Genomic DNA, 15,220 nt, shown 5'->3' with positions numbered 1-15,220 from the left:
GCAGGTTCTGCCAACAGTAGTATATTACATATTTGGGCCTTAAGAGACAAAAAATTGTTTGTATAGGTAGTTCCTAAGGTTTCACAGAGATAGATATGTTTCTCACACACACACACACACACACACACACACACACACACACACACACACACACACACACACACACACACACACACACACATCTGTTGTAACCATGGGTCATGCAAATGGCTTATATGCTTACAATGGTATATTGTTTTTTCTTTTACATCCTTGAACATTTTAGATCAGTGTTTCTCAATTCCAGTCCTCAAGACCCACCAACAGATCATGTTTTCAGGTTTTCCTCAATATTAGACTGGGAATAATTCCATCACCTGTGCAACGTTAATGAAATCCTGAAAACATTATCTGTTGGTGGGTCTTGAGGACACTGTTTGATGATTTTTGCACCATCTCTTCCAGGGGTTTTAAAGGCTTTTTTGATAGTATTTTGTAAAAGCACTATAGTTGTGTTGAGAAGTTTTGAGAATTACACCAATTTTGGTTTTCATGAAGTTTGCTGTTTCGGTATTTTTAGATTTTTAAGTCCATCACAATTTTTGTATATTTTTGTCCACTTGTTTTTGAGGCTGGACCACAGGCTCTCACTGGGATTGAGATATGAGTTTCCTGGCCATGGACCCAAAATTTCAATAATATGGGTCACTTAGTTATCTTAATTGCCTTGTGACATGGTGTTCTATCTTGTTGGAAAAAAGCATTGTTCATGTCCAAACTGTTTCTGGATCGTTGGGAGAAGTTTCTCTTGGAGGATGTTTCAATACCAATTTTATTCATGGCAGTGTTTTTATACACAATTGTGAGTGATCCCGCTTCCTTGGATGAAAAACAATCCCACGCATGAATGGTCTCAGGATGCGTTACTATTGGCATTACCCATAACTCATGGTAGTGCTCACATTTTCTTCTCTGGAGAATCATCCTCTCAGATGTCCCAGACAGTCTTAAGGGGGCTTCATCAGAGAAAATAATAACTTTACTAGTGTCTTTTGCAGTCTAATCCATGTACTTCCTGCAGAATGTAAGTATGACCTTGATGTTTTTCTTGCAGACAAGTGGCTTCTTTGCTACCTTTGTTGATCCCAGGTCAGTCTACAAAAGCCGTATCCTCTCTAGGCATGTAGATGCACTTTCACCTGCTTGCTGGGTTCATTTGTAGATTGTTTTTCAATAAAGGGAGTGGGCTCACTTACAATTTTAAGAACACAGTCATGAAAACTTCACACCATAATTCTGGGAGTAGGACCCTTGTGAACACCTCTTCATGGCTTTGCCCACGTGGTTACCAGACCAATTTCTACCTATCATGACATCCAAGATAAAAGTGGGATGCATCAATGCATCGATCCAGGGGACAGATCTGCACACCAGGCTCCATTGCCATCTTTCTCTGCACAATGATAACCTTTTAGAGCGGTGGTGTTAGGTCCATGGGACACCTGTAGCTGTATGTCTGAATCATAGCCCAGTGTCATGCAGAAACCTTCTAATGGTTTGTGTAGACACGCCTGAAGCTTGGTATGTGATGTCCAGTTTCACTGCAGAACGGATGACTACGTGCCATTTTCATGGCAATCTGTCCCTGCAGAAGGTAGCCTCTGTATACCTATTTCTTTCATTTCAGTTTGTTGTTCTCTCAATTATTGGGTCCCCCAAGGTTGACATCTCCGCTTACGCGCCAGAGTGATAAAACAGTCTGTGAGGTCTGTCCCCTTCAGTTTGTAAAAAGTGGCAATAACTGATACATCAACAAACAGGAGGCATTGCATAATGATCCCACCAAACTTCCTTGGTTTGAAAAACCTTACTTTATTGGTAGTGATGAGCAAGCACTGCCATGCTCTGTTGTTCGGTCAAATTGTTCCGTAATTTGTCCACTAGATGGCATTGCATAAGTCACTGATATTTTACATCACATTGTATATTTAGTGTGGTGCTTTATTGATTTCTCAATTCAAGACCTCACTCTGATTCTAACAAGTATAAAGATCCTTGCTCATCCTTGATCCTTGATTTTTATTTAAAGTTGCTTTATGGGCCTGGCTGACCTGTTCCCAGAAAATTCGCTTGTTTCAGGGGGATACAAGTGATAGTAAATTCTATTGAAGAAGTACTTAAAAAGCATCTTTTCTGGTTGCATGAAAACTTTATGAAAATGTTCAAATTTCTCTATTACTTATTGTGTTGAATCCTCTCTCACAGATTGTATCATATTTTGGGAACAAATTGCTGTACATTCAGCATTGTTTTCTGGTAAAATGATGGACACTGTGACTAAACACGATGAGCCCAAATATAAATCTTTAGGATTTGTTTTGCACCATTGGTGTCCATTTTGTGATGGATCTGGCTTTGTCATTTTTTGCTATTCTGCTCCTATGACAGAACAAAAACTGAAAATGTTATTAGAAAAGTGAACAGATCCTTAAAGGAGTCTTCTGGGCTACAAAACTGTTGGATAGGTGGTAATTGTTAGATCTGTGTGGGTCCCAAGCCTGGGTCCGCCACAGATTGCGGCAACACAAGACTTGTGTCCCATATTTTTTTTTGCCACGGTCTTAAAGGGCGTCAAACAGATGGTGTATGGCATTGAAGATACAGATAAAACTTAGCACAACAAGTGATAATTAATGCAGAATGGCATACTCCTCTAAGCGGACTGTAGATGTACATGGACTGAACCTACCAACAATCGAATGTATATGGGGCCTCCATAGACGGTATATGTTGTGTAAGATAACAAAAAAAGGACAGTTGGATTCTAACTGCCCTTTTTTTTTACTTTTGTAGAAATAAACCGTTGCTAATTATTTTAGCAGTGGCTTATTTCTCTTTTCCTACTGAGAGAACATGCACGCTCAACCAAGCTGAGCATGCATGTGTATGGGTTGGTCGAGATGGCTGTCAGTTAATCAATCTATCTAAGGCTTAATTCACACATCAGTATTTTTGACCTGTATTTCATCAGTATTTTTATACCAAAACCAGGAGTGTCTTTAAAGTACAGGACATGGGTCAATCTTTCAATTAGTTTTTCTCTGTAAGTTCCACGCCTGGTTTTGGCATACAATCACTGATGGAAAAATACTGACGTGAATGGGGCCTAATGTGTGCAGTCAGTGTTGGACCTGTTTTGCCGTCTTCTTTATGAACTAACTATTCTGCAAATCCCCGATAAGAGGTTAATGTTTCACCATATTTGCCTCTTGGCGTAAGCTGCACCTGTCGCAGTGTTTGCCTTGTTGTAATCCTACCTCCTGTATGACTCTTTTTACAATCTGTTGTGGAGGCAGTGCTCATTACGCCCCTTCTGGTGTAAGGGTACCTTCACACTTAGCGATGCAGCAGCGATCCGACCAGCGATCTGACCTGGTCAGGATCGCTGCTGCATCGCTACATGGTCGCTGGTGAGCTGTCAAACAGGCAGATCTCACCAGCGACCAGTGAACAGCCTCCAGCCAGCAGCGACGTGCAAGCGACGCTGCGCTTGCACGGAGCCGCCGTCTGGAAGCTGCGGAGACTGGTAACTAAGGTAAACATCGGGTATGGTTACCCGATGTTTACATTAGTTACCAGCGCACACCGCTTAGCTGTGTGTGCAGGGAGCAGGGAGCCGCGCACACTGAGCGCTGGCTCCTTGCTCTCCTAGCTACAGTACACATCGGGTTAATTAACCCGATGTGTAATGCAGCTACATGTGCAGAGAGCAGGGAGCCGCGCACACTGCTTAGCGCTGGCTCCTTGCTCATCTAGCTGCTGTACACATCGGGTTAATTAACCCGATGTGTACAGCAGCTACATGTGCAGAGAGCCGGAGCCTGCAGCACAGGCAGCGTGAGAGCTGCAGAGGCTGGTAACTAAGGTAAATATCGGGTAACCACCTTGGTTACCCGATGTTTATCTTGGTTACAAGCTTACCTCAGCTGTCAGACGCCGGCTCCTGCTCCCTGCTCGCTTCATTTGTCGCTCTCTCGCTGTCTCACACAGCGATCTGTGTGTCACAGCGGGAGAGCGCCTTTGAAAAAAACGAACCAGGGCTGTGTGTAACGAGCAGCGATCTCGCAGCAGGGGCCAGATCGCTGCTCAGTGTCACACACAGCGAGATCGCTAATGAGGTCACTGCTGCGTCACAAAAAGCGTGACTCAGCAGCGATCTCGGCAGCGAGCTCGCTGTGTGTGAAGCACCCCTAAGCCTACCAACCTGATCCTTTTGTCGTCCTTATTAGACAATGATTGCATCTTGCCTAAATACATAAGATATTACTGAACTCTATCTCCATTGTTGTGTGTTTTGTGGTTAGAACTCAACGATGTGGAAGTTCTGCCTATGTGATTAGAGTTTGCGTTAACATTTTACTTTGACCTGTCCTTCTGGTTCTTGTCTAACCTTAGTGAGTTTTAGAAAGTTTTCTATTATCATTGGATAATCTAGCACCTATCATGTTTCACGGATGCAGATTGAAGGAACAGTATTGTAGTAACTCTTTAATAGGATTTGTATATAAGGTTCTGTGCTCCTTGTAATGTTGTAAAGTACAGACCCAATGGCTTTTAGCCTTTAAGGTACTTACCACAGTCCTATTCTGTGCTACATATTAAATGATAGATGATAATTTGCTGATCACGGAGTATAGAGACCCCACCGATCATGAGAATGGGGACCCTCAGAATGTGTTCTGCGGGATTGTCAAGGTTAGCCACATACAGCACTATATCTGCACAGGGCGAAGATGAGAATAAGCACTTTTTATTATTTTGCAATTGAATTTTTGTTAACTTTCTTGATCGCAACCAATATTGTCTTCTTTCTACAGTGTGATCTGGTTTATACCTTTTTCCACCCTCTACCTCGTGATGAAAAGAATTTGAGCAACTCGATATCACACAGACCATCAGGTAAAATGTTGTTCTTCTGTAAAGCTGATTTTATTTATACTCAATCTCATTATTGTTCATTTAATCCGTTGGTGCCGTAATCATGTACATATATGTCGTGGAATGCATTGTGATAAGGCACTGTGCTGTGCATATGTGTTCACTGATGAAGCCTATCAATATTGATAACTGGGCTCCATGTCTACAACAGCTGAGGAAATATTTGCAGGTCTCTGGTCTGGTAACCACGTTTAGTACTCCAGCACTGAGAACCTCCTCCTACTAGCTGGCAAAACCAGCATTTCTTCTGATTTGTAGGCCTGGTTGACTTCATGGTTTTGGCTCGACACATACATGACATCATGGCGGGGCTAATAATCAGAAGAGATGTTGGGGATGCCGGCAGGTAGGAGGAAGTTCACAGAGCCTTAATACAGCAGTCATAGACTTCCATCTGGACAAGGGTCCTGCAAATGTTATGGTCATAGGACATGTTATAGCCTTCTATTCACAGGCGCTATGCTTGTTTATATCGTAGGCCGAGGTCACATTAGCGAATGGCATCTGATGCAAGAGCATTGGATGCAATATGCTAATGACCCTCTACTCGGCTCTGCTGCGAGTGTGGTCCGAGTGTCATGTGACTGTGACCCGATCCTGTGATCAGATGACAGCTGCGTAGGAGAGGGAGGGATTAAATCCCCCATCTTATCCATTGTCAGCCTGTGCGTATATCGCACTGCACTTGGATAACATCCACGTGCAGTTTGATGTTTCTCTCGCACACATAGACTTGTGTGGGTGTGAGTGATAGGAGACTCGCAGACAATCGCAGCATGCTGTGATTTTTTTCCTCAATCCGATTAGAGCTCAGAAAAAACTTGCAGATGTGAGCTGCAGCATTGTCTTACATGGGGCCGAGTGCAATGCGAGATTTTCTCACTGTTCTCGTGCAAGTCATACATTAGTGTGACTCTACCCGTACAGTAAAAATAAATTTAAAAAAAGTTGGTGTAGAGCACCCCCATTTTATGATACCAGCACAGATAAAGCCCACTGCCACAGACTGCTGGCCCAGCCCTGCACTTATCTTGGCTATGTATCAGAATAAGAGGAACCGCATGCGGCTTTTTTTTTTTTAATTATGTAAATAAATAATTAAAAAAAAAAACAGCATGCGGTCCCCCCCACATTTTATGTTTAACCTCTTTAATTAAAGTTTTAAAAGACCAACAAAAGTGTCCATGCAAACATAACATGCCAAAACATCCACAGCGTAGACATACATTTTTGAAAAGTAAGAGTACCCCAATGGGTAAAGAACAACAGTTGTTATCTAGAACCAAATCCTCTACACATTTTTGAGGAAGAAGTCAATTACCAATGCCTTCAATACTTTAATAGATAAACAGGAAATATATAGAAAAGGGAATGAAAAGAAAGAGAAAAGAAGGAAATGGGATGGAAAGAGGGCAAAAAAACACAACCCCTCACCCCTATTGCACATTCATACTGCCTCGCCTTCCCTCCTGATCTCAGAACACTCCTCAAGAGAACAAAACAAGGGGAAAGATTCGCCGAGAGGAGAGGGCCAATGCGAAGGGAGGAACAGAGCCCTCAGGAATTGGGGAACAAGGATGAAAATGCCGGAAAGTCTAAAAACAGAATCCAGTGGCTTCATATTTGTAGGAATTTGTCTGTAGTGCCAGTAAATTCCGCAGTCACTTATTCCATCTTATAAAGGCTGCTCATCTCTCCATACCACTCCTCCAGGGTTGGGGACTGTGAGGACCTCCAATGCCTGGGTATAATCGTGTGGGCCGCCTTCAGACAAAATCTTAATAGTCCCTTCTTCTGACACTTAACTGACCCCGGGAGGACAGATAAAAGGGCCGCCTGTGGAGTGTTTGGAGTATCATCCCAACTTATCTTATCGTGGACAGAAAAAACAGACCCGGAATGGTTTAACTCCACCACAACTCCACCAAATGTGCACCATGGTACCCCGTTCCGCTCCATACTTCCAACACTGATCAGAGCCTGAGGGAAAGACAGCATGTAGTGTAGTAGGACAGCGGTACCAACGGGTTAATATCTTATCATTTTTTTCCTGTGCCATACAGGCCATAGAAAATGTATGTGTAAATAGGAATGCCTTACCCCAATCGGCCGTTGAGATTTCAGTCCCCAGCTCCTCATTCCATCTCTCCATGAAGTTAGTATTCACTATTTCAGTATGTTGGATCAGTAGAGTGTATATGAGGGGGAGACTGTGTGCTGGTGGTGACTCCAAGAAAAATAGTTGCTCAAATTGTGTAACAGCGGAAGAAAAAAAACCTCTCCCTTCCGTTCTGGAGGGGGTAGGAACGAATCTGAAATGATTCTGAACGAATCTGGGCTATTTTACTTTGACCGTGTTTTGTCAGGACACCATGGATATTGGGGTTACTCCGCAAAGCTACTGCAAGATGCTCCATTATGAGGACATATAGAAGGGGGGACAAGGGGCAACCCTAACGTGTTCTATCCGCGAGGACAACATACCATTGATTTTGACTCTGGCTGAGGGCCCACTAACCCCCCTCCCCCAATTTTGATATTCAGCCAAGATAAAGCCCAACAGCTGGGGGCTGTTTTTCTCAGACTGGAGAGGGCCATGGCAGCCAGAAAATAGCTGTACCCGGCTCTTCCATTGCCCTGGTGCAGTGGCAATCAGAGTAATAAGGGGTTCTTAACAGCCCACAGCTGCTACTAAGTCCTAGATTCGGGATAGCAGGTGTCTATGAGACCTCCCCATCATTAATCTGTAACTGAAAGGAAATAAACACTGAAAATCCTTTATTTGGAAAAAAGTACAAAACCACCTTTTTTAACCACTTTATTAACCCCCTAAACACCCATGCTAGTCCAACATAATCCACATGAGGTCCCACGGCAATTCCAGCTCTGCTACATCTCTGTCAGCGAGTGGCCATAGAGCATGACTGCTCGCGGTGAGCTTCAGGGAGAGAATGAATGAGCCGCGATTAGCAATGACTGGTTGCAGTTACACGTGCCCCTAGCTTGTGAGACAGCGTCTGCCTGCAACCAATCACATAGGCCAGGCTGGCCGGTGGGCGGGGAAAGCAGGTAAAGCAGCGCATATGGATAAGCAATGATGTGCGGCCCAGGGAGGTGGCAGGAGCAGCATATAGCTATGAGGGAGCAGTTTACAGCCGCAACGGAGCCTTGGTAAGTATGAAGGACTCGCTTTATTATTATTATTCTTTTTTTTTTTTAATTTTTCGAGTGCTGGATCCAGATCAAACACTTGGAATCCCTGGCAACTTTGAAGCTGCGCGGATCCAGACTTTCACAGTCTGGATCCACCAATCACTAATCTCTACATATATTTTTAGATCCTCATTTTAGCTGTTGCTTTAGTCAGGAAGGCCTCCATCCTCTCCGTTCTTTTTTGGTAATATTATTGAAATTAGTTTGTTGAAAATTTGTAACATTGCCTATTCATATGAAGATAAAAAGTAATGTGCATTTAATAAATGCCTTCATGATTTAGATGCGACATGGGCCGTTCCGGTGGGTAAAGTTGGAGGGGAAGTCAAACTCTCCATATCCTATAAGAACGACCAGCTGTTTATCATGGTAATGCATATCCGTAGCCTGGTAAGTACATTGGTTTCTTATATTTATATTTCCACATCTGTATTAGTGTATCTATCAAAAATAAAATGGGTGTTATTCTGAGTACAATAAAATGAGTTTTCCACCACTATGATACTGACTGCCACCGATTTGGTATTAATGACCGATCCTGAGGACAGGCCCTCACAATCATTGTTGTGGGAATCTTTCAAAGTTTGGCTATTTTTTGAAAGCTGCACTAATTTTTTTCCAGTATAGACAGGAATATTCCTACAATACACTTTTCATCTTATTTTACTATCTTATATGTTTTGTAAGGTGGACATCTGGTTCTCTGTTTCTCGTCAGAAGCACACAGTCTACTATTGTAAAATACCTAAGTTTTCCACTTAGTATTTTACAAACTGGATATTATAGAGTTCATAAATTAGTTCTCAAAATTTGTACAACAAAAAGTTAAGGGTCTTCTTTCATTTTATACACTATTACAGAGAAATGACTGTGTGAAATTGAAGTGTAGCTATGGTTATAGTTTCCATTTGTTGTGGAACAATAAGGTTTGCTGGATGTATCAGGTATAGATAGTCCCCAGTGATTATACCGCTGTTGCTCTTTAGTTGCACAGCCAGGTAAATTACATCAGCTTCTTTGCAAGGAGTATTGCACTGTGATGACGCCATATAGTGGCAAGAGGAAGCAATTCACAGGAGTATGGCCGATACCGGGGAGGCAAAATGTCCTGTATTTGGGGAACAAAACAGAACACGTGATTAAGAAGTAGTCCTATCCAACAACAGCAGTGGTGATCCAAGCAACCATTGTCATATTTGTTCAATTAAAATATTATATTCATATACTTATACTGATACATTTTAATTACAAATATGATTTATTATTCATGTACAGATACTATTTATCATTTAGCACTTCAGGTGATAAATTGATTACAACAACCCCACATTAATATAATAAAATTAAAATCCTGTAACAGTGACATATTGGTGACAATTCTTTTATGTAAAGGATTTAAGAGACCTTTCACCACATTTTCTCCTTTAAACTGTATATATAATTAAAAAGGGACTGAAGAGCAAATTTAAAACCTTATTTTTCTTCTAAGCTGTATAGCCTAGATAGGCCTTTGAGTTTAGAACACCCTTCTACCATGGGGGTAATTACAGAGATTCTACTCTGTGGGCTTTTACTTTTTCCCCTCTGACACCACATAATAAGAAGGCTGTGACAAAAACAAATGCCCAAAGAGAGTGTCTGAACCAGGCATTTTGTGTGTGATCTGGTAAGTCCTGATGTCTTACTTGACCATACTGGGATCTCCTCACTCCTATGTCTTCCTGTTAATATAGTGCCAGAGTGGAGGAGAGCACCAGAGTGGGAGCTTCAGAGTAGTGAAGAGCATTGTGGGATCAGAGTTTGTTGCATACAACCCACTGAGCCCACTACAGATATCTGGGAATAAAGAAATTGACGGCATGCTCTGATACCTATAGTAGGTCGAGAGTGTTGTATGATCTTCACTGCTCCGGAGCTCCCACACTGCAGCTTCCCTCCCTTGGCACTGGAATCAATGGGGGTGAGGAATTCTCGGCGTGGTCAAGTGAGACACATTAAGTCTTGTGGGATCATGCTGAAAATGCCTGTTTCGACCTTCTCTGTGGATGCTTTCTTTTTTCCTCCTTAATGACACTTCCTTCGTATGATTGGGCAGCACATTACAAGGGACAAAGTAAATGCACGCATGCACAAAATACCTTGCAAAAGTATTTCAGATACAAGCAATAAGGTCTTATCACAGTGTTTTGCTTTACTGTATTGTTTATACTGTATGTACATAGTTATCTTATATAGATTATGTATTCATAGGTGAATACATAAAAAACAACCCTTATTGACCTATCAATCAATCAATCAATCACAGTGCAGCTTTCATTTTTCATCAGCAGTTAAACGAGCTAGGACTGCAGCGAACAGGTATTATCAGGGGGTCAGCTGGTAGCAACACCATGGAACAGGCCATGTCCCCTGTTCTCATACAGAACAGAAGCAGCTATAATCGGGGGGCTGGCTGTTACCAAGAGCATGGATTAGGCTACGCCCCTGATGTGTGATGTAACATCCCAGAGGGGAGTGGGAGCAGCAAAGAGCATCTCTCGTCTTTAATTGTGAAAGTGAAATCTAATCATTTCCCTATAAGGGAGTGCATAGAGAAAAACCATCTGAATCCTTGATCTATTTATATTGGTTTTGCTGAATGCAGTCTGTGCAGGCCGACATTGATTAAGTAAACAATGCAGCATCTTTTTAATTCTTTTGCCCAAAAGCCTTACATTCCAGGTTATAAAAAGAACAATGAAGTAATAAGAGCAAGAGAGAGAAAAAAAGCACATGAATACAAATAAAGATATGACCCAGAATTTCCCCAACCACTGCTTGTTATATGGGTATGGGGGAGCGCACAGCTCTGGCTATCTTCTCAGCCATGGTGCTGTCGTGATATGTCAATCAGTCTTCCCGAGCACACAGACCATCCCTTCTAGTAAACATAAGGAAGAGGATTGATATGTTTTTGAAGACAACCCCTTTAATTGTGATTGTTTGTTGTGGGCAACAAGTCCAGTTTTACCCTCAGACGGATTTGATAAATATAGGCCACTGATTTTTTTCTACTGTTTTCTGTGTTCCTGAGCAGCCATTGCAGGATAACAATGAGCCAAATCCATATGTGAAGATCTACCTGTTACCAGATCCACAGAAGACCACGAAGAGGAAAACTAAGGTGGCAAAGAAAACATGTAACCCGACTTATAATGAAATGGTAAGTATTTCCATGGATCAGCTTCTAAACAGTAATTCTCTTTATAAATCTTGAAAAAGGTTAATAGTGGCTTTGATTATCCTCTTTTCTGAGCCACTTACCTTAAAGGGTTGTATATATTGGGTTGTTATTGGCTTTATCGATTGTCCCATTACTCGACCTAAAGTTACCAGTAATGGCTGCCACAAATGTCTATTTCTGTTTGTAAATGTATCCGTGCTTTTTCTGATTAGCAGTTTTATTTTTCACTTAAATAATCCATGAGCCCTTTAGTCAATATTTGATGCACAAAGTATAACATTGAAAAGCATTAGCATTGGTCCATTGTGGATGAAGAACTTTTTTTTAATTGAATTTTATGCCACTATATGCACTAGTATGTGGACATGTCAACATTATTGCTGAGCATCTGGTAGTTGGGACACCCACTAGTGGCCTTAAGGCAAAAATCCCAGTTCTAAGATTTCATTGGAGGGTAAATTCACACAGCATTATTTTCCACCCAAAAATAAGCACCCCATTGTTTTCCATGGATGCAGAAAGATGGATTTAAAATCCGCATCCCATAAAAGAATGACCTGTTATTTAGGGACATTGTCCCTGTGCAGATTTCTTATAGAAGCTTTGTCCGGTAACCACATTCAATAGGGCATCTCTGCTTCAAACTACAAATTCTCTGCAGTAATCTGAGGGTCATTTTTGTCTTTTTTCAATTCTGCAATGGAATTTCCATACATAATAAAAGCACTCCCAGGCTACACACCCTGGGTTGCATCAAGGTAGCAGTTGTACACAGGCTCTGGTGCCTGATAGCCTTCTCTGTCACGTAAGAGGGCAAAAATGATGTAGATGTCACAAAATGTTTGGAACCCTATTACAAATTTTGCATTGGAGCTTTTAGTATCCATTGTAAGTACCCAAGATACTTTGGAGGTAGCCTGCAAAATGATGAGATGTTCAATAATCTCCAACATGGCTTTAAAACAGAAATAACTGAAGGCAGCACAATTTTTTTTGGTATACAGTTCTCATTATCTCATCATCATATTGCGTGGATAATCCATCAGTCTTGGATAAGGGGGTTGTCCACTATTGTACAACTCCTGCTTATTCACCTCCCACAGAGGCACCTTTCTTGCATATCAGCGCTGCTATTCCCTGCAGGTGACATGACATTGTTGTGCCACATGCCCACTGCAGCCAACGAGTGGCTGCTGTTTGGTTGAAGCAGTTACTAATTTGTCCGAGTGGATGTCCAGCCAGACAGAATATTGATAGGCTACAGTCAAGTGACAACCCCTTTAAGTTTTAAAATCATGTATATTTTATTATTTTTTTTTTTAATTTTCAGTTGGTGTATGATAAGATCCCCAAAGGAGATCTGCAGCAACGTGAGATATGGCTAACTGTGCTCAGTGAAGAAGGATTTTGGGAAAATATCCTACTTGGAGAAGTCACCATTCGACTTAGAGATGTAGACCTCAGTCAAGAGAAGATTTGCTGGTTCAAGCTTGGCTCTGCTAGCCACATGGCTAACTAAACAGCACTGAGTAACAATAGTGTGTGTCACCTGTATGGTGACTGCTCTCTTCAATGCCTTGTTATGTTTATAAGGTTATTGTAACCAGAAACGAGCTCAAGGAGTTTTCATTTTAATTGACAACGGATATTAATATATATTATATTTCTTTCCAAGGGAATTCAAGAGACTGCAAATAATTACTGTCTTCCTTCTAAAGAAGGGTTTCGGATAAAGACTGGAAAAATGACAGTATGTTTAGTAAGTTTACCTTGTGTCAAGGGAAGCAGTCTAGTACAGAATTAGCTTGAATTTACTGTTTCTTTTTTTCGGTGCATGGGGCTGGAGCACGGGTGCTAGTAGTATAAATGGATATGTCCATGACCTTGGACGTGAGCGCGAAGAATCCTACCTGTTGAAGAAGTTGCTCTGAAACGTCTAGACCTGCATCCTGGAGAATTTATATATTTTACAAGTGCAGATAGATCTAAGCACTTTTTTTAAATGCAGCTGCATTGGAGTTGTATGTATCTTGTTTTACACTTCTCTACATGTTGTTTTATTCTTGTCATTGTATTTATTTTATTTCTACAGCTAGATCTCCTACCGGTTCTTTTCCTGTAGAGCAATCTCTGTAAACTAATTAAAATGCAGTCTTTTAAAAGTAAAAACAGTTAAGATATATCCAAATATTAGCAAATAAAAGACCAATGCCCACTGTACCTGGCGTGGAATCCATACAATGCCCACTATACCTGGCGTGGAATCCATACAATGCCCACTGTACCTGGCGTGGAATCCATACAATGCCCACTGTACCTGGTGTGGAATCCATACAATACCCACTGTACCTGGTGTGGAATCCATACAATGCCCACTGTACCTGGCGTGGAATCCATACAATGCCCACTGTACCTGGTGTGTAATCCATACAATGCCCACTGTACCTGGTGTGGAATCCATACAATGCCCACTGTACCTGGCGTGGAATCCATACAATGCCTACTATACCTGGCGTGGAATCCCAACAATGCCCACTGTACCTGGCGTGGAATCCCAACAATGCCCACTGTACCTGGCATGGAATCCATACAATGCCCACTGTACCTGGCATGGAATCCATACAATGCCCACTGTACCTTGCATGGAATCCATACAATGCCCACTGTACCTGGCATGGAATCCATACAATGCCCACTGTACCTGGCATGGAATCCATACAATGCCCACTGTACCTGGCATGGAATCCATACAATGCCCACTGTACCTGGCATGGAATCCATATTCCAGACATTGTGTATAAGGGATGGTGGTTCTGGTAAATTATTTTTTAAGGCCTGAAGATTGTATATGACCCATAGATCTCATTTATTTCTTCCATGATACCATCCGGGAAAACACTTGAATCCTGCATTGCTCTGATTTTAAGGTTCTCCTTCACGAACCCCATTGAAAAACAAATTAATTTCCCAAATGGACTGCCTTTGTTTTAGATGTATGAATTAAAATAATATGATGTTTCAGTATATATAAGTACATGTAAAAATAATATTGTGTAGTTTGAAACAAGGGGACCATATGAGGGATCTCCATAGTGGTTATGTCTTTGCACAGGCCAGTGTTTGCACTCATAGGATGCCAAGAAATTTTATTGACTGTTATATAATATTCTTACTGTTTTCTTTTTTACTTGAAAGAATGTGCGGCATATTATGGACACACAAAAAAATTAAAACTTTACCGTACAATTAATGGTTCGTACAACAGTCACTCCAAAAAAATGTAGAAACCCGAATATTGCTGAAAATGGAGGTGGCCCCTGTAATTCTTTTAAGACATGAATTTGGAGTCTCATATGCTGTGCACCTGTACAATTGAGAAATTGCTTCCCAAGGAGAGCTGCGTTCAATCGGGCAGTGGTTCATCTGCCCCTGCCTATTTCTGACCACTAATACAAAGTTTATGATAATATGTATGTGCTGAATAAATGACGTTATTCTGAGTTCCACAGTATTTTTTTTTGTCTAAGTACAAGTTCATGTGTTGTGTCTACATTGGTAAACCTTTAAATAAGTGTGCTCACGTTTGGAAAGTATCCCCTATCTATGGGATAAGGGATAATTTTCCCAATCGCTAGGGGTCCAACCGCTGGAATGCGCATTGATGGTGAAAATGGAGTTTGACTGGAGTGGAGGTCGATAATGCGCACTGCTACTTCATTCATATGTCAGCGTACTCCGTTCACATGTGGCTTTTCAGGGCTGCAGTTTTTGGGATCGGATGTGGGTCCTAGTGGTAGGAACCCCAGC

At 41.6% G+C, this 15,220-nt stretch overlaps 1 protein-coding gene across 2 annotated transcripts in view; it reads left to right on the top strand.

The window, feature by feature from the left end:
• Positions 1-14,913, top strand: part of PIK3C2B (phosphatidylinositol-4-phosphate 3-kinase catalytic subunit type 2 beta) — a 212,452-nt gene extending 197,539 nt beyond the window's left edge. For both annotated transcript variants that reach the window (XM_075335658.1, XM_075335659.1), the window contains 4 exons: positions 4,857-4,938; positions 8,474-8,580; positions 11,267-11,392; positions 12,744-14,913. In XM_075335658.1, coding sequence (XP_075191773.1) covers positions 4,857-4,938; positions 8,474-8,580; positions 11,267-11,392; positions 12,744-12,932 — 504 coding nt within the window. In that variant the 3' untranslated portion in view covers positions 12,933-14,913. The remainder of the gene's footprint in view (positions 1-4,856; positions 4,939-8,473; positions 8,581-11,266; positions 11,393-12,743) is intronic.
• Positions 14,914-15,220: the final 307 nt, after the last annotated feature.

This window comes from Anomaloglossus baeobatrachus, chromosome 2, assembly GCF_048569485.1.
Source record: "Anomaloglossus baeobatrachus isolate aAnoBae1 chromosome 2, aAnoBae1.hap1, whole genome shotgun sequence".
Lineage (NCBI taxonomy): Eukaryota > Metazoa > Chordata > Amphibia > Anura > Aromobatidae > Anomaloglossus > Anomaloglossus baeobatrachus.
The sequence above is the reverse complement of the archived record's forward strand: the minus strand, read 5'-3'. Positions and strand labels throughout refer to the sequence as shown.